The sequence below is a fragment of the Papilio machaon genome, chromosome 2, assembly GCF_912999745.1.
Source record: "Papilio machaon chromosome 2, ilPapMach1.1, whole genome shotgun sequence".
Lineage (NCBI taxonomy): Eukaryota > Metazoa > Arthropoda > Insecta > Lepidoptera > Papilionidae > Papilio > Papilio machaon.
In genome coordinates this window covers 1,354,827-1,376,230 of record NC_059987.1, presented here as the reverse complement: position 1 = coordinate 1,376,230, position 21,404 = coordinate 1,354,827, and the positions used below count along the sequence as shown (strand labels likewise).

Sequence of the window (21,404 nt, the reverse complement as noted above, 5' to 3'; positions counted from 1 at the left end):
TTTTTACATAAAATATTAAAGTTTGTTAAAGTTTTCATAATATATAATGCATTTATTTCCAAAAAAAAAAACTAATTACACTAGTGCGAGTATAAAGGTAGTTCAAATTTGATAAAAAAAATCTAGCTATACTAATAACACTAAAAATAAATTCTAACAACCTAAAAAATAAAACATGAGACTCGTATGAGAAATGTACATGTACAATGAAAAATGTCTAAAAATCTTCATCTATATACATGATGTTTATATATTCCATTAGACAGAAAATGAAGGAATATTTATTTCTCAGATATTCTGAACACCCTGTCCAAGTTATCTTTGTGGTGGTCGAGTTCATCTGTCAGTGCTGTGGCAAGCGCTTTCGGTGTGATCTCCATTCCTAAGTAGTCTCGTAGAAGTTTCTGATAAGAAAATATTAGATTTATTGCACAAAGTAAAAGGATAAATAGATAGGAATCTTAGATTAAATTCATTCGAAAACTAAATCACACTCAAAGTCTTTAAATGACTAATTTAGCATAAGTAATCTACACTTATGTCTCTTTTAGCGACCAATTAAAAACAATTATATGATCCAAGTTTTCCAAGTTGTTTTTCTCATATAATGAAATCATCTCAAGGTTATTTTAACTTGTGTAAATAAAAAAGCGTCGGTGGCTCAGGGGTTAAGCATTTGACTTGCAATCTGCATATCTTGGGTTCGAATCCCGCCATGTACACTGTGTTTTTAGATTTACATATGTACATTTATCCGACGTTCTTACGTTGAAGGAAAACATCGTGATGCTGCACATATCTGAGAAGTAATTCAATGATATGTGTGAAGTCAACCCGGACTTGGCCAGCGTTAACTATGTCCTAGTCACCCCTAACTTAGTTTAGATTTCGAGTCCCTCAGTGGGGACGTATAGTGAGCTGATGATGATGAAATAAAGACGTACTTGTGGAGGCTTCGCCCCGCCATGTCTCAGCACGCCATGTCGGAAGGCGTCACCGGCGCGCCTGTTGAGCGGTTGTGAAGCAAACTGTGAGCTCCAGGCGCCCCAGGCCGCCGCGCGCGAGATCAAGTACGAGTAGTACTTCGCCCCGTAACCTACCAGATGGCTGAAGCGATGTTGCCACGCCTGATACCATAAATATTGGTTCCGCTATAGACTAAGCTTGTGCATAGACAATCAAATATCGATAACAGCGCCCTCTATTGTCAGTATACTTGAAGTATTAAACCAACACAAATAGGTACGTTTTTTTTTAAATATCTTGACGGCTCAGAATCTAGTACAAGTTACTGGGCAGATTTTATGCTGTAGCAGATCGTAAAGGGATACTAGGGGAAGGGCCTCGAGCCGACAATCTATAGCTCAGCCGTCCCTAGGATCGAAACGGATCTTAATGACATTTGGCACAGATGTAGAACATAATCTGGAAGAACACATACGCTATTAATTAAGTTATTTTTTTATTCCACGTGGACAAAGTCGCGGGCTACAGCTAGTACATCCGTACTAAACCATACTTATATTTATAAGCCTTTTAAGTAACATGATATTGATTACATTAATATGCAGAAGAGTTAATAAAAGGGAAATATAAATAGCAACATACCGTGTTTTCTACATAAGGCAAGCCGTAGTACTGTTTCTGTACTTGTTTGAGTACGTCTGTTGTGGAGCGACCGAGCGCCGCCTCCGGACCGTGATACTTCTGGTCTAGTGCTGAATAAAATACCTAAAAATATGGATTTACACATCAATTTTACTAAAATCACCAAAATTCTTCAAGGAAAAGGAAAGGGAAAGGAGAATTACGGTCTAAACCAAGTTTTCAGTGTCAATACCTGCAGCTGCATCTCGCTGGCGCCGAACAGATGTTTGGAGGCGCAGAGCCGCTGCAGCATGTCCTCGGGCATGGGCTCCCTGGTTTGGAAGTGACGTGCGAAGCGGCGCACCACCTGCGGCTCTGAGGCGAAGTGCTCCAGCAGTACACTGGGCAGCTCGGCGAGGTCTGTGGCGCAGCGCGTGCCGGCCACGTGCTGGTGCGGAGCCCTGCCCAGCATGGAGTGCAGCGCGTGGCCCGCCTCATGGAACAGGTTGTCCACAGCGCCCGCACTCAGCAGCGCCGGCCCGCACCGGTGTCCGCCGCTCAGTGATAACATTATTACCACTATTGGGTTCTGAAAGCAACAAAATTACAATATTATAGACCAGACGCACAATTGACTTTCTCGGTCATACCTTTCGCCATCTCCACACAATTTCGCCCATCGATCCAACACATCGTCTTATCTTATTTATATTATAAATGGGAATGTTTAGATGGATTGATAGTTGGATTTTTTTTATGTTACAAGGTGGCAAACGAGCAAGTGGCCACATGAATTCGGCAAAATAGCGAAGCGACCGCTGCCCATAAACATCTGAGTGGTCGTGATATTTCACTGAGCGAGACCAATTCGTATGATATTTGGATGGATGGATATTTGTATGAAGATATCTCCGGAACGACTCAACGGATCTTGTTGAAATTTGGCACAGATATAGTACATAGTCTGGAAGACCACATAGGCTACTTATGATTTTTTTTAATTCCGCTCGGACAGAGTCGCGGGCGACAGTTATATAGAGGAAAGTTTTTAATTTTAATTTGTAACATATAATCTCAAAAAGTAGACCAAATTCACAAATTCTTTCACCATTAGAATGCTACATTAACCTTGAGTACATTTAACATTGGACTCTTGTATAAATGATTTCCGACCTGGTAAGTGCCGTCTGGCAGCAGTTTTCCACCTTGTATGGTGAAGTGGCAGTCCTGGTGTGGTTTGCCGGGCCTCTCATACAGGTCACAGTATATGTACCCCAGCAGACCCTCGGACTCGTGCACCACCGCCAGCTTGTATACGTCCGGGGACCACGACTCGCCTGCAAACATTTTTACTGTGAGTTTACATTGCCGAAACTTTGATATTATATATATTTAATCATCCATTTAGATATGTAGAGTATATCGACAATTTTATACAAATAATACTGAAGTCAAAATGTGTTTAAATGGTCATATATCAGACACAATAAGGATCAAAAATAGGAACCAACAATCTAATAGAGTATCAACAGTTTAGTTTAGTTACCTGGCAGCATCTCTTCAGATTTCAATGTGATCCCATACAATTCTTGACATAGCATATTCAACCCTTCCATACATCCACCCAGCGAGAAATATGGACTGAAATCCGAGTTAGCTACATTGAGGAGTTGTGTCTTCGCCTTGTGAGTGTAGTATGGCGTGTCCCAACACATCAGAGAGTCTTGGTATGGAGTTTCCTTCTTCTTCATACTTAACATAGTATCAAAATCCATCTTTGCTCTGTCATACAAGTTGTCAGACAGTATGTCAAGGAATTCACGTACATTAGCCGCATTTTCCATTATACTTGCTTTAATTGCTCTGGAAATAAAATATGCAGGTTACATTTTATTGATTTTTAAAATGATTTTAATATCCCAGTAAACACCCTGAAAATCTAATTCAATTTTTGTAAAATTCATCTGAAGTTAAGACATACCTGTCCGCATAGCTCTGGAAGCCGCATATAGTGGCCATCTCATGTCTGGCAGTCAATGTGGTGTGCAACAGACGGTCCTGCGAGGGCTCAGGCGCCAGATACAAGCGGTAAGCAGCCTCACGAGCTGCTGCTTCGCCGCACTCCGCATACACCCCACTCACAATCACACTGTCACCTTCGCTGCTGAAACTACACAAAAAGAAAAATAAAACAGGAATTCAATTATTTCTTCTCAATTTATACAAGTACAAAATAACATAGGAACAAAAATTTTCCATAGACTTACAACTGCCTGACATTCTGCGGAACAGCAGATCTGGGTACACGTCGTGGCTTAGCGGCACCAGCCATGAAGCGCTGCCCTGTTTGCAGTATGAGGTCGTTGAGCGCCACCACTCGCTTGCGAGGCTCATCCTCCAGCTGTATTCCACTCTGTTCAAAGTCAAATAAAAACAATTCGGCTAAATGCTGATCACCAGATGTTCCACGTCTGACTGAATCACGCAACGCTTCATATAAACCCTTGTGCGTGTTTAATCTGGAAATAATGTATAACGGATTTGAAATATATTTATGAGATTTTAGACATATCATGGATAAATTTATAATATTGAACAAATTGTAAAAAAATATTTTTCAAACAATCATCATCATCATTTCAGCCTCGTAACGCCCACTGCTGGGCATAGGCCTCCTCCAAACATCGCCATGATGATCAGTCCTGTGCAACCCGCATCCATGATACTCCCGGGAGTTCAAACAATATTTCCCTTTAATTACTAGACTAAAAGTATTAAAAATATAATATCTTTTTTAAATTCTTACTTTTCCACAACTCCACTGATACTGATACAAGCGTCTTCAGCAGCACTCGCAAAGTGCGGTTGTGGATGAGCAATCCTCACAAACTCAGCTAAATCTGCTACTTTGCATAATGTATCCGACAGCTCATCAAACACTTCCACCATAGGCCTCGTGGGACCAGATATTGCTTCCTCTATCAATCTGTCCGTTGATGCAATAGCCTGATCCTTCAATGTATAGAAACCTTCAAAACTTGTTAGTTCTGGTTTGTTAAAAAGTCCCTGAAAAGAAACAGTTAGATACATTTCAACTTATTGAAAAGAGCAATTTTGAAACAATTTCTTGAAATATACCTCAATGGAACTTACTGTTCTTTCCCTCAAAGTATCAAAGATAGGCTGAGAGTTTGGTCTTGTGTTGAAGGCAGTGGCCAGCGGGGACCATGTGCTGACTCCTCGTGACACCCTGCGTTTTCGGCCATGTCGCAATACTGATATTGGCTTAAACAGCTTCATAGCCACATGTATAAATCTAAAAAGTAAAAAGAATGAAAACAAAAATTACATTTAAGGTCCATTACACTAATGTATCCAAATTTAAGTTTCATACTAAAGAATTTTAACACAAAGGGATTTGATATTCATATATCACTAAGATGTTATGATTCCTTTCACTTTTCAAATTAAGTAAGAGCACTTAACCTTTTACCTATTCAATAAATTTTAATAAAATACATAAGGCTTAAGTCATATCGTACCTGATTAATAATATGGGAAACCATTTAATAAAATTTCCTTTCTATAAAAGATTCTGAAGGTAACCGTAAAAGTACCTAAACATAAGTAGTTGAATTCTACTTACCAAGTGATATTGTTTATTACTTGAATACTGGTTATAATCAAGCTTTCAGTCACAATTTCAACGATTATAGAAAGCTTTTCATTTAAAATACTGTTGAAACTTATATTTGCTTTCGCACTTTAGTGATATTATAAGACAGGTTATATGGATTATTTGATAAGATTGCAAGATATTTTTATCTCATAAATGTCATCTGTCATCTCTATGACAGTCCTTTATAAGTATGCCAATTTCCACTTTCTGTGTTATTTTGAGTTCAGTAAGGGAATAAACTACCTTTAACTTGAATTATCTTACAAACTAATCCGATAAATACTAAAAACTTCTAGAAACTGCTCTTTTCCTGTATACATGATGTTTGAAGTTTTTCTGGCTGAACTATTTTGTAACTTTTAGATTTGTCTAGTTTTAAAAGGCTAAACTAAACGTCAACTGTCAAGACCATGCCCAAATGTCAAAGTAATTGCGACGGAATAGGACAAATGTTTATAATTCAAAAAAATCTATTAAATAATGAAAAATGATGTGTTCGAATATATTTTGCAATAATTAAAAGGATTTTTTTATTTTCGTTTCTTGCACATGCAATTATTTTTGAGCACGTTTCATAATAATGGTTAGTATTTCTTATTTAATATTCATGTTTTGTTTGTGATCGACAGTAATTAATTCTTTGGTTATCCAGTCCACCCCTCTACCACCGCAACAGCAACGTCGTTCTGCTGGAGAGAGTAAAAAATGTACACCACCGTCGAATATACTTACAAGAAACGGTGCACGAAAAGCAAAAATTCAAACAAGGGCTATGTCAGCAGGTGCTAAGGTAATATAAAACGCCATACCAGTATGTGTCTAAATAATTTTTTTAAAGTATTTTTTGGACAAACCCCTCTGCATTTACCTTATGTGTGCATTACACACACAAACGCATTTAATTACTTAACTTGATACTTAAATCAAAATTGTAGTATGCGTAAATAGAAATTTATTAATGTTTACATAAGACAATTTCAGTTTAAACAGTCATATAAGTTTATCATTGTTATCGGACTTGTTAGATAGTAAGTATATGAGATATATATTTTCATATTGTAGCCATCTGCCGTTATTATTGCTGCAAAGAGGAAGAATTTTAAGAAGAAACAAGTTATTGATACACTTTTAAAGGATTTTTACCAAATTGTAAGTCAAATTGTTTTTTTTTATATTTAAATAAGCACCTGATCACAAATCTACTTATTCTTAATTTAATTTCTTTTCACAATATTAAAAATAATAAATTCAATTTGCCTAGTTTTAATTGTAATATAACTTTGCAAATTTTTTTTTTTTTTTGCTAACAGGCAATGGATTCCAAAGCAAAGGTCAAAGGTCCCACGGGCCTTGTAACAGAGCCTCGTATGGCAGAGCACAGGTGCCTGTGGGATGAGAATTATCCAGAATGTCCGGAAAGATTAATTGAAGTTTTGCAGAGGTAAGTTACCATATTTAATTAAAGTTTACTGTATAATAAATGCAGATGTTTTGTAATAAGGATAAAAAAAATGTTACTTAAATTTTATTATACACTTAGTATGTAGTAAGTACATAATATATAATATTGTTGTCATTAACATCTGCAACTTCACAAAAAATACTAAACTGTAATTTTTTTTTTTACATTATAAAAAATACTAGATTTTGCCTGTGACTATGTCCGTGCCCTATGTATTCTCCCAGAATGTCTTCTATATCTGTACAAAATTTCATAAATATCCGTTTCATCATTCCAGAGATAGCTAGCAACAAACATCCAGCCATCCACCTAAATATTTATTTTTTAATTTATCTATAATATTAATAAAATAGATATCCAGGAGTATCATGCTAAAGTTTTCTTGTAGATGTCGTGAGTTGAATTTAATAGAGCAATGCAAGCAGTATGCACCAAGAGCGGCGACTAAAGAAGAACTACTCACCCTACACTCGGCTTCTGTGTACGAAACTCTGGAGGCTACACACCAAAATAATGATATTGAATATTTAGAAGAAGTCTCTTCAAAATATGATGCTATTTATATACATCCTGTAAGTATATACAAGCTTTTGAATATAATTAACATTACATAAGATATCTTAAGAATACAGATTAATATTTAACACACACACACACACTCACCTACAAAAATCCGTTTATTAATGAGAGAGTTGAACAGAGATGCTCATGTATGGTAAACTATTGTAATCAAGTAAGTTGCTTATGTGCAAAAAATGTGTTAAAGGTTTTTTTTCTAGTAATAACTGCGTAGCCCCTATGCATGTATGGCCAAATTTTCAGAATGTATTTCCATCATATTAACTAAGAATATATCTTATTAATATTATCACCATCTTAATCTGTCACATTAACACACTAAGCACATTTAGGGGAATTCCTCGTAATGTTTTGGGACATTTTTATTTTTTATTGCTTATCAACAAAACATTTATCTAATCTCAATTGTTGTTTATGTCAAAATTCGATAACCGAGTGGAACAAAACCTCGCAAATTTTACAAATAAAGAATGATGTCCAAAATTTTTCTCGTTTTGAAGTGTGTACTTTAATCTCCATTATATCCTTTTATTAGTTCCATTTTTATTAGTTTTAAGGTTAACGCGCAATCGTCTACTCCTCGTTCACCTCCACGTCGCCGATGAAGTAAAGAGTTGTCGAGCGTTAACCCTTACACTATCTCATAAAGTCCTGACTATAAAAAATATTAAAAAAAAAAAAACATAAAATTTCGATATTAAATTTGGAATCCCGTCCCGTTCTTATAGAGTACCCACGAGCTAGCGCTCCTCGCAGCAGGTTCTACCATCGACATGGTAGACCGTATTGTAAGTGGTGAGGTACAGAACGGTGCGGCTCTAGTCCGGCCTCCCGGACACCACGCCATGCGCGCTGAACCCTGCGGCTACTGCTTCTACAACAATGTCGCACTCGCAGCCAAACATGCTATTGACAATAGAGGACTTACTAGGTAAGTAAACAGCTGGAATACACGGACTGTTTCTAACAATAAGTATCCATAGTTTCGGTTGGCGAATGGACGCAATTATAAAATGACGATTCAAGTTTCTAACTTTTTTAAGTCAATGTATCTTTAATTTTAGATGTCAAAAAGTTTTTTTCCTTTTAGGATTCTGATAGTGGATTGGGATGTACATCACGGACAAGCCACTCAGCAGATGTTCTATGAGGACGACAGGTATTTTATTTATTTATTAATTATAACAAAAAAAATCTTAGTATTATCTTTTCTTTCACAAAACTACATCAGACGTTTGACTGAAATTACGACATTAAAATTTGAATACTATATTTATTTATTCTTTTCTTATTTATGCTACTTAGATTATTGTGACTTATATACAAAATAAACTTTTAGATTTTTGTAAAGCTGTTCTTATTATATTGTTTTCGTATTGTTTCTGGTTAACTATTGTAAAAATTGTACGCATTTCTTAAGTGATATTAAATGAATTTAAGCCTAAACCTTAGTGCACACTTATACGAGATCGTTTTAAATTATCATGAGATGAATGGAAATAAATTGCGGGCATAAGAATAATGTTATGTTTACTTCGTCCAATAGAACTTAATAGATAGGTTCTAATTTTTAGGTCGGGTTTCAATAATAAAGACAAAATATACGACAAAAGTTAAAGAGTTGGTTATTTTTCCTAGGGTGGTATATTTCTCTATCCATCGCTACGAGCACGGTAAGTTCTGGCCGAGTCTGCGTCAGTCGGACTTCAATTATGTGGGGGAGGGTCGCGGCAAAGGGTACAACTTCAATGTGCCACTCAACACGACCGGTTTGGGAGACGCAGACTACCTCGCTATATGGCATCAACTTCTCATGCCTATGGCTTTTGAGGTTAGTAAACTAATAGATAAAGACGAAGGGTATCTTAATAAAAAAAAAAAACATATGCCACCATCAAACGATGTAATGCCAGTATTATTTATAAATGCAGGAATAGTATGAATTTATAAGAGTAAATATTACAGCTTTTTTACTTTTGTTAAGTGAAGTACTCAATCGAAACTGTCAAATTTTCATTCATACTATGTATAGATGGATGGATGTTTGTTTTAACGACTTAACGGATCTTGCTGAAATTTGGCATAAATTTAGAAGAAAGAACAAAATATAGGCTAATAATTAAGTTTTTTGAAATTTCACACGGATGGAATTGTAGGTGACAGCCAGTTAGCTATAACTCAGAGTTCTTTAATTTTTTTTTTAATATTATTTCAATCGTAAAATTACTCAAATAAGTTTTAATGATATGGTATATCATTAAAATATTAAAAAAAAGTTTCTATCCATATTTATGCTAACATAATATGTTTTCCCAACAACGCCAGTACCAACCGGAGCTGATAATTATATCTGCGGGCTACGACGCTGCCATCGGCTGTCCTGAGGTATTACTTCTTTCTATATCTCTCTCTTTCAGTACCAGCCACAACTGGTCATTATTTCCGCGGGATTTGACTCGGCTTTGGGCGATGAAAAAGTAAGTCAATATCAAAATATCAACTTTGGTCAAATAATCATTATGAGCAGAGAAAATTTTAGGTCTGTTTCGATCATATTTTACTTACCTGTTTTGGATGTTAAGCGAGCTGTCCTTATTTATATCACATTTACTTGATATCTTTTGAATGTGACTAAAAATTATATAACATTGTAATAGCGATAGAATTTTTTAAATCGATTCAGTAATTTTTGGCCGTATCTGAACTAAAAAAAATCCTTATTGATGTAAATTATATATGCGTATGGACTTCAAGTCCATATTAAAATATAGGGGATATTTGGTAATTCAGGGTGAGATGCAAGTGACTCCCGCATGTTATGCGACCTTGCTGCATTTACTGATGTCTGTGTGCCCCGCGCTGTGCGTGGTGCTGGAGGGTGGCTACTGCTTACCCTCGTTGGCGGAAGGCGCCGCGCTCACACTTCGCACGCTGTTAGGACATCCGCCACCAATGCTCATTCAAACTGGAGAACCTAGCGACTCGTCAGTATTACACTATATATAAAATTATTAAATAACTAGTTCTTATCTTAAAATCACAAAGCTTAATTGTCTACCATTTGCATTGTAATAAATCAAATATGGCGCCAGTCTAGAGGGTGTTTCTTTGGTCGGTGGGAGGTAACATTAATTCAGCCAACCTAGTTTTTAATCATTCAGCACAAATTTAATACCTAGTTTTGTCCCTTGTTTAGGGAACCGTCCTAGTTTTGCCTTTACTAATAGTATATTAGTTGTGACGAAAGTATTTTTAAAATCTGTCTAATAATTTTTGAATTTATTCATTACAAGCATAAAAATCACACCTTTTTATAATATTTAAATAAATTATAGAAAATATTGATATATTTTCCAGGATCCGCGAATCGATACTAAACTGCATTTACGTACAGAAGCCATATTGGCGTTGTTTCAAATATCAGCCTACGTACAATGTAGGCAATGTATTGGAGATCAGCGACGAAGTGAAACAGAAGCATATAGTCGTACACAAGTGGGAGGGAGACGAAACTAGACCTGACAAGTTCGCTACTAGAGATTGCTATCCGATGCAAGACAACGAGACAAAGAGAAAAAATGAGGATAGATTGAATCATTTAAGGATAGGTAACATTATTTAAATTAAATGTACATTATTTTAAACCAATTTAATATACAGAATTAAGTTATTATGTATTTTTTATTACAGTAACGGACTTATCATTACCTCAGCACGCTGTGTGTTACATTTTCGACGAAGCTATGCTCAAACATAAAAATATTTGCGAGCCGTAAGTACTTACTATTCATATTTAATTTGTTTAAATTTATTTTCATATTTCTGTACTGAAGTTAAAAATACATTTTTATTGCCCACTAAAATGTGATTTTTTTGTCTCATTTGTTTTATCTAGAATTTCATTAAACTAATTTTGTATAAGTGTTTTTAAATATGTTGAACACTAAGATATATGACATAATTTCATCATAATCAGCCCCACTGAGGGGCTCCGTGCTTACCCTAAGTTAGGGGTGACTAGACCATAGTCAACTACGCTGGCCAAGTGCGGGTTGACTTCACACATATCTTTGAATTTCATCTCAGATATGGGCAGCATCACGATGTTTTCCTTCACCGTAGGAACGTCGGATCTACAAATGTAAATCAAAAATAAATTGGTACATGGCGGGATTTGAACCCATGACCTGCACATTGCAATTCAAGTGCTTTACCGACACTTGATATTTGACAGCCTCATTATAATTTTATATTTTCAACACAGAGCTCATGTGGAGTGCCCGGAGCGTATAATGCGCATCCACGAGCGGCTCCGAGACTTCGGGCTGCTGCAGCGCCTGCACCCGCTGACCGCGCGCCCCGCCACAGACCACGAGATACTGGCCGTTCATACACAGAAGCATCTCGATAGGTACATCACCAATTAACCTTGACCCTCGGATCTCTATAAATAGATACCGCAACCGTAACCGTTAGCGCCAAAATGGCGAAAAATCAAATAGGCACGAAATATCAAGGTTATAGCCTGTCCATGTATAGATGTTAATGACCTTAACCTATTAACGATGAAATACCATATACGCAATGTAAAAATATAAATTTTCGTTCGCAATTTAATATTGGTTATAGGAGCTTGGTTTAGAAGGACTTGGTCCTCTTTTTAACACACTTGATTTTTTTTTATGTTGTAACAATATTTTTTTAGACTAAAAGAGTTGGCGAGTACCAAACTGCGTTATCTAAACAGTCAGAAAGATGATTACAACTCAGTGTACTTCCATCCGGATACACTGGAGAGCGCAGCTGTGGCCGCCGGATGTGTTTTACAGGTCACCTTACAATTTATATTCATAAAAATATAATAATACATGAAATCAAAATAATTTTCTTTAATAGACTTACGTATTTGTTTGCACTTAGATAGTATTGTATGATAGAATGCGTTGTGCATTCTAATTTGAACCTTATTTCCATATGAAGAAGACACAGTATTAACGAACATTACTGGTCTTGTGGTGTATTCTATTTTGAACTTTATTTCTATAGACATAGTATTGAACAACTTCGTCTTATCGTAGGTATATTCGAATTTGAACCTTATTTCCATAGACTGTAGACTCATTATTAAGATCACTGGTTTGTGCGTATAATTGAATCACGTAAAATGCATTCTAATTTGAACCTTATTCCTATAGACCGTAGACGTATTATTAAGATAGCTAGTTTGTGGGTATAGTTGAATGGCGTAAAATTATGCATTCAAATTTGAACCTTCTTTCAATAGACGGTAGATGCAGTTTTAAGTAAAGTAGCGGGTGCGGGTGTATGCGTGGTGCGTCCGCCGGGACATCACGCGGACGCGGATGTACCGAGCGGGTTCTGTTTACTGAACAACGCGGCGATGGCGGCCAAGTACGCGGCGCAGGCGCACGACGTCAACAGATTGCTCATACTGGACTGGGACGTACATCATGGGAATGGCACACAGAAGATCACTTACGATGATAATAGAGTAAGTATTGTACTGTGTCTTTAGTTGTTCACTTAGGACGACCCTTAGTGTAGATTTCTCATAAGAAGAATGTTTAGATGGATGGATGTATGGATGTTTGTTAGATCACGGATCACAACAAACAATTAAAAATAAATTTTCATGTTTCCTTTAGAATATTTTTAATTGTGTAACGTTGTATTTTAGATTCTGTACATTTCGATACATCGTTACGACAACGGTACCTTCTTCCCTCACTCGAAGGACGCAGACTACGTGGCAGTGGGGGAGGGGGCGGGGGAGGGGTACAATGTCAATATTCCCTGGAATAAGGTATCTTTATAATGTATTTTACTCATTGACATTTAATAGACACGAAAATACTTTATCTAAAATTTTGATTTTAAAAATGGTCTTACTTTTAAATGTCAAACTTTATCTAACGTTCCGTCTATAAGATGCTTATGCCTATAAATTATTGTAAAAAAAAACAATCGTCTATATTATTTCCAATCTATTATTATCTATATTTTAAAATTTATTCAAATTTAATCTATATTTCACAAGACTAGTAATAAATAGTTTATTTCATTTTACCATTTGGTATTGTAGTGTCGGTGGCTCAGGGCGTTGACTTGCAATTAGCAGAAACTGGGTTCGCATCCCTTCATGAACCAATGTATTTTTCGATTTACATATGTACATTTATCCGAAACCTTACGGTGAAGGAAAATATCGAGATGCTGCACATATCTGAGAAGAAATTCAATGATATGTGTGAAGTCAACCCGCACTTGGCCAGCATTAACTATGTCCTAGTCACCCCTAACTTAGGGTAGACTCTGTGCCCCTCAGTGGGGATGTATAGTGAGCTGATGATGATTGTATTGTAGCGTGGAATGGGTAACGCGGAGTACATGGCGGCGTTCACACAAGTAGTGCTGCCCATTGCCTATGAATACAATCCGGAGCTGGTCATTGTCTCCGCAGGATTTGACGCCTGTATCAATGATCCATTAGGCGGTAAGTCGTAGCAATAAACTCTGTTATTAAATAAATTTAATATGCAATTTTATTTGTAGAAAATATAGTAATTACAGAGTTTTAAAACTTGGTAAGTAATGTTGAATATATACACATAATCAATTTAAATGTCATTAATTTTGAATAAAAAAAACAGGTTGCAAAGTGTTACCAGAATGCTACGGACGGATGACACAAATGTTGAAAGGATTAGCGGGAGGCAAAATTATCCTCTGCTTAGAGGGCGGATATAATATAGTGAGCACTTCGTACGCTATGACAATGTGCACAAAAGCCTTACTCGGAGACCCCATAGAGTTCAATTACAACCCAGAAGAAGAAATCCACTGGTCCGCCGTAGAAACTATAAATAACGTCATCAAAACACAAAAGAAATACTGGAAAAATCTCAAATTCCAATTAGCGCTACCGATAAAGAACGTTCTAGACAAACCTTCACCTTCTAGAGGTTTAATTGTCAGCAGTCCAGTTCCGCAAAAGTCACTGTCATCAAATGTCACTTCTAAATCATCCAATGGTCTGCAATCACTGGAAAGTGATATGATGAATTTGACCATAAACAAATGTGCAGATGGTATACACTGTGGTACAGATGACGAAGAAGATAACGGTACAGATAAAAATGCGGGTTGTTCGAAATCTTCAGGTGAGGGTAGTTCTAAAACTGTCTCAGACAAAGGTAACAAAGAGAGTGAGAAACAAACTCTTGTGGATTATTTATCAGAGAATATGCAGGCTCTAGTTGATGGGGAGATGTTTGCAGTGGTGCCAGTGCCGTGGTGCCCACATTTAGATACTCTGTTCGCTATACCAGAGTCGGTTAAGTTTGAACAAGGCGTCAAATGTGTGGATTGCGAAGAGAAGGATGAGAATTGGGTGTGTCTGCATTGTTATGTTGTGAGTATAAACTTTTTTTTTTTTTAGTTAAATTTTCTTTAATATTATGGCAAAGAAAAAAAACATTTATTACTACATAGAACACCTTTATAAAAAAAGATAGATTAACATCCTTTTTGAGGTCATTACTATAAATTCGGAATCTTGTATACAGTTTAAAGAAATTATAATTCAATTTAATATATTTTCCTATATAATAAAAAACAACAAAGCATTAAGTGGACATTTTCTTTTATTAGCTAGCAGCGCCAGTGGAAATAGGGTTTAACACATAACTTGTTCCACAGACTGCATGCGGTCGCAGTATAAACGGGCACATGCAAGCGCACCACAGAGCAACTCAACACCCGTTAGTCCTCTCCCTCCTCGACCTGTCCGTGTGGTGTAACATTTGCGACGCGTATGTCGACAACCCACTGCTCTATGACGCTAAGAACAACGCACATAAATGTAAATTCGGCGAAGACATGCCATGGTGTTATAAAACAGATATACATATGGCATAATGTACATGAATATTTCAGGGTCGTATTAACCTAAAGGTGCAAGGGCGCCTGGCTTTAGAGGCGCCCGCAAAAACGTTTTACTTTAACTCGGGCGCCCAATATGTTAATACGGCCCTGGTATCTTGAATACTATGTATTATAATTAAATTCCATTTCTGGAATTCAGCTATATTTAATTTACTACCATCATATTTATATGTCCTGTCAAACCTGGATTAGCGAGAATCCAAGAGACCGCGATATTTTTCTCGCTTCTAGAGGTTTCATGTCCTTCGGGACCGGACAATGACTCGCTTATCTAGGTTCGACTGTATTTATATATATAAATAATTTTAGAAAAGACATTTAAAACTATTCTTAAGACGTTTTTCAACTAACAAAATAAATAAAATTAGTCATTTTAAAGTCTTATACATGCATTTATATTTTTAACAGCATATATCTTAGAAAAAGTAAAGGAATTGTCACTTGTGACTATGTCATTATTGTATTCTTAATTAATATTATAATTGCACAAATAACTGGCCTAATCAAAAAATATACAACATAACAATAGGCTTAAGTAAATTAAAAACAAAAAACCCGATTGACTCAATATGTAGATCTTTAAAAAAATCATATCATTTGAGTTAGTTGGCTAAAAAAAATTATGACTAATATAAAGTATTATCAACAAAAGTTTTTTATTATATACATAAATATAATTCTGAAAAAAAAAGTAAAAAAAAATACAATTTATTATGTAAATAAAACACCCAATTAAATGTTTATATTAAAAACTTTAAAATCCTAGTTAAACATCTAGCTCTGACTATAAATGTCACATTAACGGTTTGTATTGGTAATGTAATTTTCAAATATCTCGGCTCGGCGGCTCGTGACTTCGCAAACATAATGTTAGGGGATTATATGCGAGAGAAGGGCATTGCGTACCGCGCGCATGACCTTGGACCGCCAAGATAAATGAAAAGAACTACATCAATCTAACCGATATTGCAACCTGTAATTAAAACCTGCCATAGAGTGACAAGACAATGACCCCATCTTTTTTCTTTATTATTTTTAATTTATTTTAATAAATTATAATTCTAATTATTTAACTTATTTTTAATTCTTAACTATAAGACGTATTAAAGTATATACTTTAACTTTACTGGCCCATATGGGCCAGTAATTTTTTAATCTCAATAAAAATTTTATATCAAAAATTTTTTGTTAATTAATTTTCATAGCATGGACTTGCACAAATTAAAAAAAAGTTAGTCTTATTTTTATAGTTTTTCTAAATTGATTTGCAATCAGTGAACATTATATTGTACAGTCAAACCCACAATATTTTTCTCGCATAAAGAAGTTCAATACCGAGTTTTTCGCTTATGGAGGTCGTCCATTGGGACCAGACAAAGGCTCTCGCATATCCAGATTCGACTATCAACGGTACTCATAAAAGTTAATTATTCGTTAAGGATTTGTATGTATGAGTGAGCAAGACAACATACTGTCTGTCTATGAGTTAGTGCTTTCTTTTTTCTACTTATTTCCAATGTCAGATATATAAATATCCATGTCGAGTACTATACCTCCAGTTTTTAATTGGATAAGATTAACCTTAGGGCACAATATAAATACTAAACATTTCTGTGTGTATTTCGAGTATCATTAAAAATTATCAAAACTAATTTGTAGCTTAGTGGTAATAACTTAGCATTTAAGTGGGTTTTGGGTTCGATTGCAATTCACATTATTTGTTTCATGTAACAGGAATATATCTTCTCTAGTCGGTTGTGGCATATGGTCATACTACGAAATAGTTACATATCCATCTTATAATGTCACTTTTGGAATCCAGTTAAGTTTGTCAAACCCTAAAACAAAATTGTAAAATGGTATGTATTCTTTACCGAGTGTGAGTTTGTGCATTTTTTGATTACATCCAGTATTAATGATTAAACTATCATCGAATTAATCTATGTAATTTTAGCTACTATTTTTTTTCTCAATTTTATGTAACTAATAAAGGCATATCATGAAGCAGTTTTCAATTATTTTTCTTAAAATTGAAGGAAATTGATGCGATTCAATATATTTTATACCAACCAGCTTAAAGAATTATTTTATGCACCAAAATATTGATATGAAATTGATTCGAGAAATAACAAATCGAGAATAATAATGGTGTTTAGTTATTTTTGGAACCAGCGTTTTTTCTACACCTTCTTTTCATAGAGTAACACCTTAATAAGTTTGTCTTTTGTGGTAAATTAAAAAAAATGTCTTGTTGTCAAAGTCATAATAAAGATGTCACATGTCAGTTCTTACTGAAAAATGTCCAATTGAAAACGTCCGTTTTTAATTGGAATAAATTCATTTCAATGGAATATTTACCTGCATTCAATAACTTTCAACATCATCGTAAAGTAGCGCCAAGATAAAATGTTTCTAAAAACTGAAATATTTAAGGCTATTTCATTCAAAAAACCCATAACACTACCTTTATCGTATTGGTTGTTAGTGGTTACAAGATTTGTTTTAACTTTACTACCGCAGTTGGGCTACATACATCCTGATGAATTCTTTCAAAATGTGGAAGTTATTGCCGGTAAGAAACGGTAATATTTAACTACTTTCAATGTTATAATTTTAATCTTTACTTTTTGATAAATAACCATTTCTCCTACTGAATATATTAACAAAACATTTTTTTTTTGTTTATTCAACATTGTTCATGAAGTATGCAATAAACAATTGAATTTGTGAGAGATCTATGAATTGTTGTGTTTAATACAATTATAATAGTAATGGATTGGAAGAAAATAAATGAGTCATTAAATGTAAATTTTATAATAATAAATATATCTATATATATAAAAGAAAGTTGTGTTAGTTACACTATTTATAACTCAAGAACGGCTGAATCGATTTGACTGAAAATTGGTGGGCAGGTAGCTTAGAACCAGGAAACGGACATAGGATAATTTTTACGCCGTTTTCTATTTTTTATTCCGCGCGGGCGGAGTCGCGGGTAAAAGCTAGTTTAGTATAAAATGAATTTTGTAACTTTTCAGGTGATATCTTCACAATTGATGTTGCAAGAACATGGGAGTTCAATCCAAAGTTTCCAATCAGAAATATGTTTGTACCAAAGATTGTACTTGGACTGCCATTACATTTCATACAAATCTTAAATCCATACTCAAAAGCCTACCTTAATATTGATCTACAAACTCCATATTACTTGTTGACTATACCTAGACTCTTTATCTGTCTTCTATCTCTGATAAATGATTATTGTTTGTACAAAATATGCGTTCTTTATGGTCAAAATTTTAGGAATAGACTAAAAATATTTGCAAGTTCTTATGTTGTATTTGTTTATTGCTGTAGAAGTTTTTCCAATACGTTTGAAATGATATTTTTTTCCTTGCTACTTCTGTTAGTTGCTGAATGTATGTACAAATCGGATAAAGTCATCTATCATGATGAATTTCTGACTGAGAAATATAATAAGGCAGAAACTCCAGTTGAGAAAGTAAAAATTTTTAAACTTAAGACACATTTGCCTGAACATTCCTTGAATAGGGTATTTATACTTGCTAGTTTAGTTGTAATTGGTATATTTAACCGTCCAACATTTATCTGTTTTGCGTTCGCTCCAGTATTCTTCTGGTTGCATAGAGGATTGGGGTCCAAAGTTGTTAGTTTTAAAGATTTTCACTTCAGAATATTCACATTTATGCTTTGCGGTATACCCATGGCACTAGTCCTTATATTAGTTGATTCTTGTTACTATGGTTACTTAACAAGTGCGGAGGTGGAATCTCTAAAGCTGTCATGGGACAATTGGGTTGTTACTCCGCTCAACTTTCTCAGATACAATATGGATACAAAGAATCTCAAGGAACACGGGCTACATCCCCGTTGGCTTCATTTAGTCGTCAACATACCACTTTTATTCAATGTTTTGGGAATAATTGCTTTCATCACCCTATCTGGCAATGCTTACAGGTAATTTTACTTTTATTATTTACTAACTTTTGCCCTCGACTACGTTCACGCGGAATTAAAAAAACACTTAATAAGTAGGCTATGTGTTCTTCCAGACTATGTTCTATATCTGTGCAAATTTCATTGAAATCTGTTGAGATATTCATCCATCCATAAATCCAAATATACACATTAAAAATTACTAATATTTAAAATTACACATTTTTAAATTAATTACGCAGTAGATGTGTATGGTATACATGGTATGATTTCTTAAGATTAAATTTAAGTTTACAAGAGAACTTTAAAGAACATTGTAGAAAATGGTATTGTTAATTTAATTTCTATTGCTAATTTTGTAGAACAAAAAAAGACGCATGACACCATATTGTTGTGAAAACTGTTTCTGTTCCCATTCACAGCTATTGAATAGGTGTATTGTTTGTCATTTACATTTGAAAGAATAGCAGAAAATAAAAACAATAAGCATATACTTGGACAATTATTGCTTAAGTATGCAGAATGCATCAACACTGATAAATGTGGATTATATATTATTCAATTTTGTTCCAGGTTCATCCGTGGACAGTACAGTAAATTGCCTAGAATACAAAGCATTACAGGTCTTATGTTATTCTCTCTAGTAACACCTGTTGCATTGCTATCCCTCATCCCGCATCAAGAGGCAAGGTTTATCATCCCCGTTTTGATTCCCCTTATTTATCTTTACGGGAATCATCTTCATCCCAATGAAGCGGACACAAAGATAAAGCGAAGAGTAAAAAGTACTCTATGTTATATTTGGTATATATTAAATATATTGCTTACTATATTTTTCGGTTATATACATCAAGGCGGAATCATCCCTTTTACGAATACCTTACATCGGGAAATTAAAAGTTATTATGGTGTCCATACTCATGTAATTACAACACACAGTTATAGTATACCTAGTTATTTATTACAATTAGAGAGTACGACAAAAATTTGGAAGGACAAAAACACAGGTCGAAAATACAGATTGACTCCGACAACATTCATTTATAAATATGGATCCATACCAATAGAGGACTTGTTTGGAAAAATAGATGAAGTTTTAACTGATGCTGAAATGTTGTTGCATAAATATAAAAGACAGTACAGATTTTATGTAGCATCTCCTTGCTCTTTGGAAAAAGATATTCGAGCCGTCTCCAGAATGTACACATATATTGATATAGAACATGAATTTTCGTACTACCCGCACTTTTGTACGGAAGCGTTCCCGAAATTTCCAAGTAATAGGGATCAGTTCTGTTTTGAAAGCAATCTCTTAAGAAATGAATCTCAAGTTGTTGATTTAGACATTTTTCAACGAATATCGTGTTTTCTAAAGAGATTTTGTCTTAGAATTTATCGCGTAAGGCCTTCAAACTATAAGATATAATACACCGCCTTTATTAAATTAAGTATTTTAAAATATAATTATTATTGAAGATCTGAAATAAAAGACAAGTTTAAGTGCGCTTTACACGCATTTTGTGTTTTGTTGTATGTATTATGCTACATTAAATTGCTCAATTGTTTTTTTTATATTTACGTTATGATTATTTGTTTTTTTTTATAGTAAGTGCCATTTTTGTTTTACGTAGTGTTAGTCATTTTCAATAATTAGCTTTAATTGGGATAACATGTAAAATATTCTGAATAAAGATCTGAGATTCCCACGCATTTTGAATCTAATGTTAAAAGTCAAGTTACAAATTGATAACTTTTAATTCTTGTTTTTTTTTATGTTAAATACTATGTCATTTATTTAAATGAAAATGATTTTGTAAAATCTTATCGAGAATAAGTTTAAAATTTAATTTTGAATTAAGGAATTGTTCTTAATGAGTTTTTGCTGTTATTGTCCGGTATATTGTATTTCAATAAATGTAATGAACTCATTGCCACAAACAATATTTTTAACATTTTAATTTGTGCTGCTAAATTTTTTCATAAATCTTGTACACCGTGTACCAAAGATCACTGAAAAGTATTTGACTACTTGGATTATTATTGCTTTAAATATGGATAACATTATGATGTACAATAAAGACATAAATGCTTGTAAATTGTAAGGCATATTTTTTCTCTCCTCACATCTATTTTAATGTGCCACTGGGATAAACTAGGGAAAATAAAAAGTCAACA

At 34.6% G+C, this 21,404-nt stretch overlaps 3 protein-coding genes across 4 annotated transcripts; 2 read left to right on the top strand and 1 right to left on the bottom strand.

Annotated features, from left to right (window-relative positions):
- Positions 1-190: 190 nt before the first annotated feature.
- LOC106715991 (mitochondrial intermediate peptidase) lies at positions 191-5,382 on the bottom strand. Its single transcript, XM_045682230.1, has 11 exons — positions 5,234-5,382; positions 4,741-4,903; positions 4,394-4,653; positions 3,855-4,106; positions 3,569-3,757; positions 3,134-3,450; positions 2,761-2,924; positions 1,841-2,176; positions 1,609-1,731; positions 945-1,127; positions 191-404 (listed from the first exon to the last, which is right to left on the bottom strand). The coding sequence occupies exons 2-11, from the start codon at positions 4,885-4,887 to the stop codon at positions 282-284; spliced, it is 2,094 nt and encodes a 697-aa protein (XP_045538186.1). The 5' UTR covers positions 4,888-4,903; positions 5,234-5,382; the 3' UTR covers positions 191-281.
- Positions 5,383-5,669: 287 nt separating this feature from the next.
- On the top strand, positions 5,670-15,476 carry LOC106715989 (histone deacetylase 6). 2 transcript variants are annotated; one of them, XM_045684834.1, is made up of 19 exons: positions 5,670-5,849; positions 5,919-6,056; positions 6,329-6,415; positions 6,577-6,707; positions 7,117-7,300; positions 8,036-8,238; positions 8,398-8,466; positions 8,946-9,138; positions 9,725-9,784; positions 10,098-10,291; positions 10,665-10,915; positions 10,998-11,079; positions 11,572-11,718; positions 12,013-12,136; positions 12,592-12,819; positions 13,006-13,131; positions 13,692-13,821; positions 13,979-14,739; positions 15,027-15,476. In XM_045684834.1, the coding sequence occupies exons 1-19, from the start codon at positions 5,847-5,849 to the stop codon at positions 15,243-15,245; spliced, it is 3,330 nt and encodes a 1,109-aa protein (XP_045540790.1). In that variant the 5' UTR covers positions 5,670-5,846; the 3' UTR covers positions 15,246-15,476. The 2 variants fall into 2 exon arrangements, with proteins under 2 accessions (XP_045540790.1, XP_045540788.1); XM_045684832.1 differs by lacking the exon at positions 9,725-9,784 and adding an exon at positions 9,633-9,692 and having other exon boundaries at positions 15,027-15,475.
- A 2,070-nt stretch (positions 15,477-17,546) lies between these two features.
- On the top strand, positions 17,547-20,659 carry LOC106715995 (GPI mannosyltransferase 4). Its single transcript, XM_014509410.2, has 3 exons — positions 17,547-17,844; positions 18,311-19,250; positions 19,803-20,659. Exons 1-3 carry the CDS (start codon positions 17,679-17,681, stop codon positions 20,653-20,655), a joined length of 1,959 nt encoding a protein of 652 aa, XP_014364896.2. The 5' UTR covers positions 17,547-17,678; the 3' UTR covers positions 20,656-20,659.
- Positions 20,660-21,404: the final 745 nt, after the last annotated feature.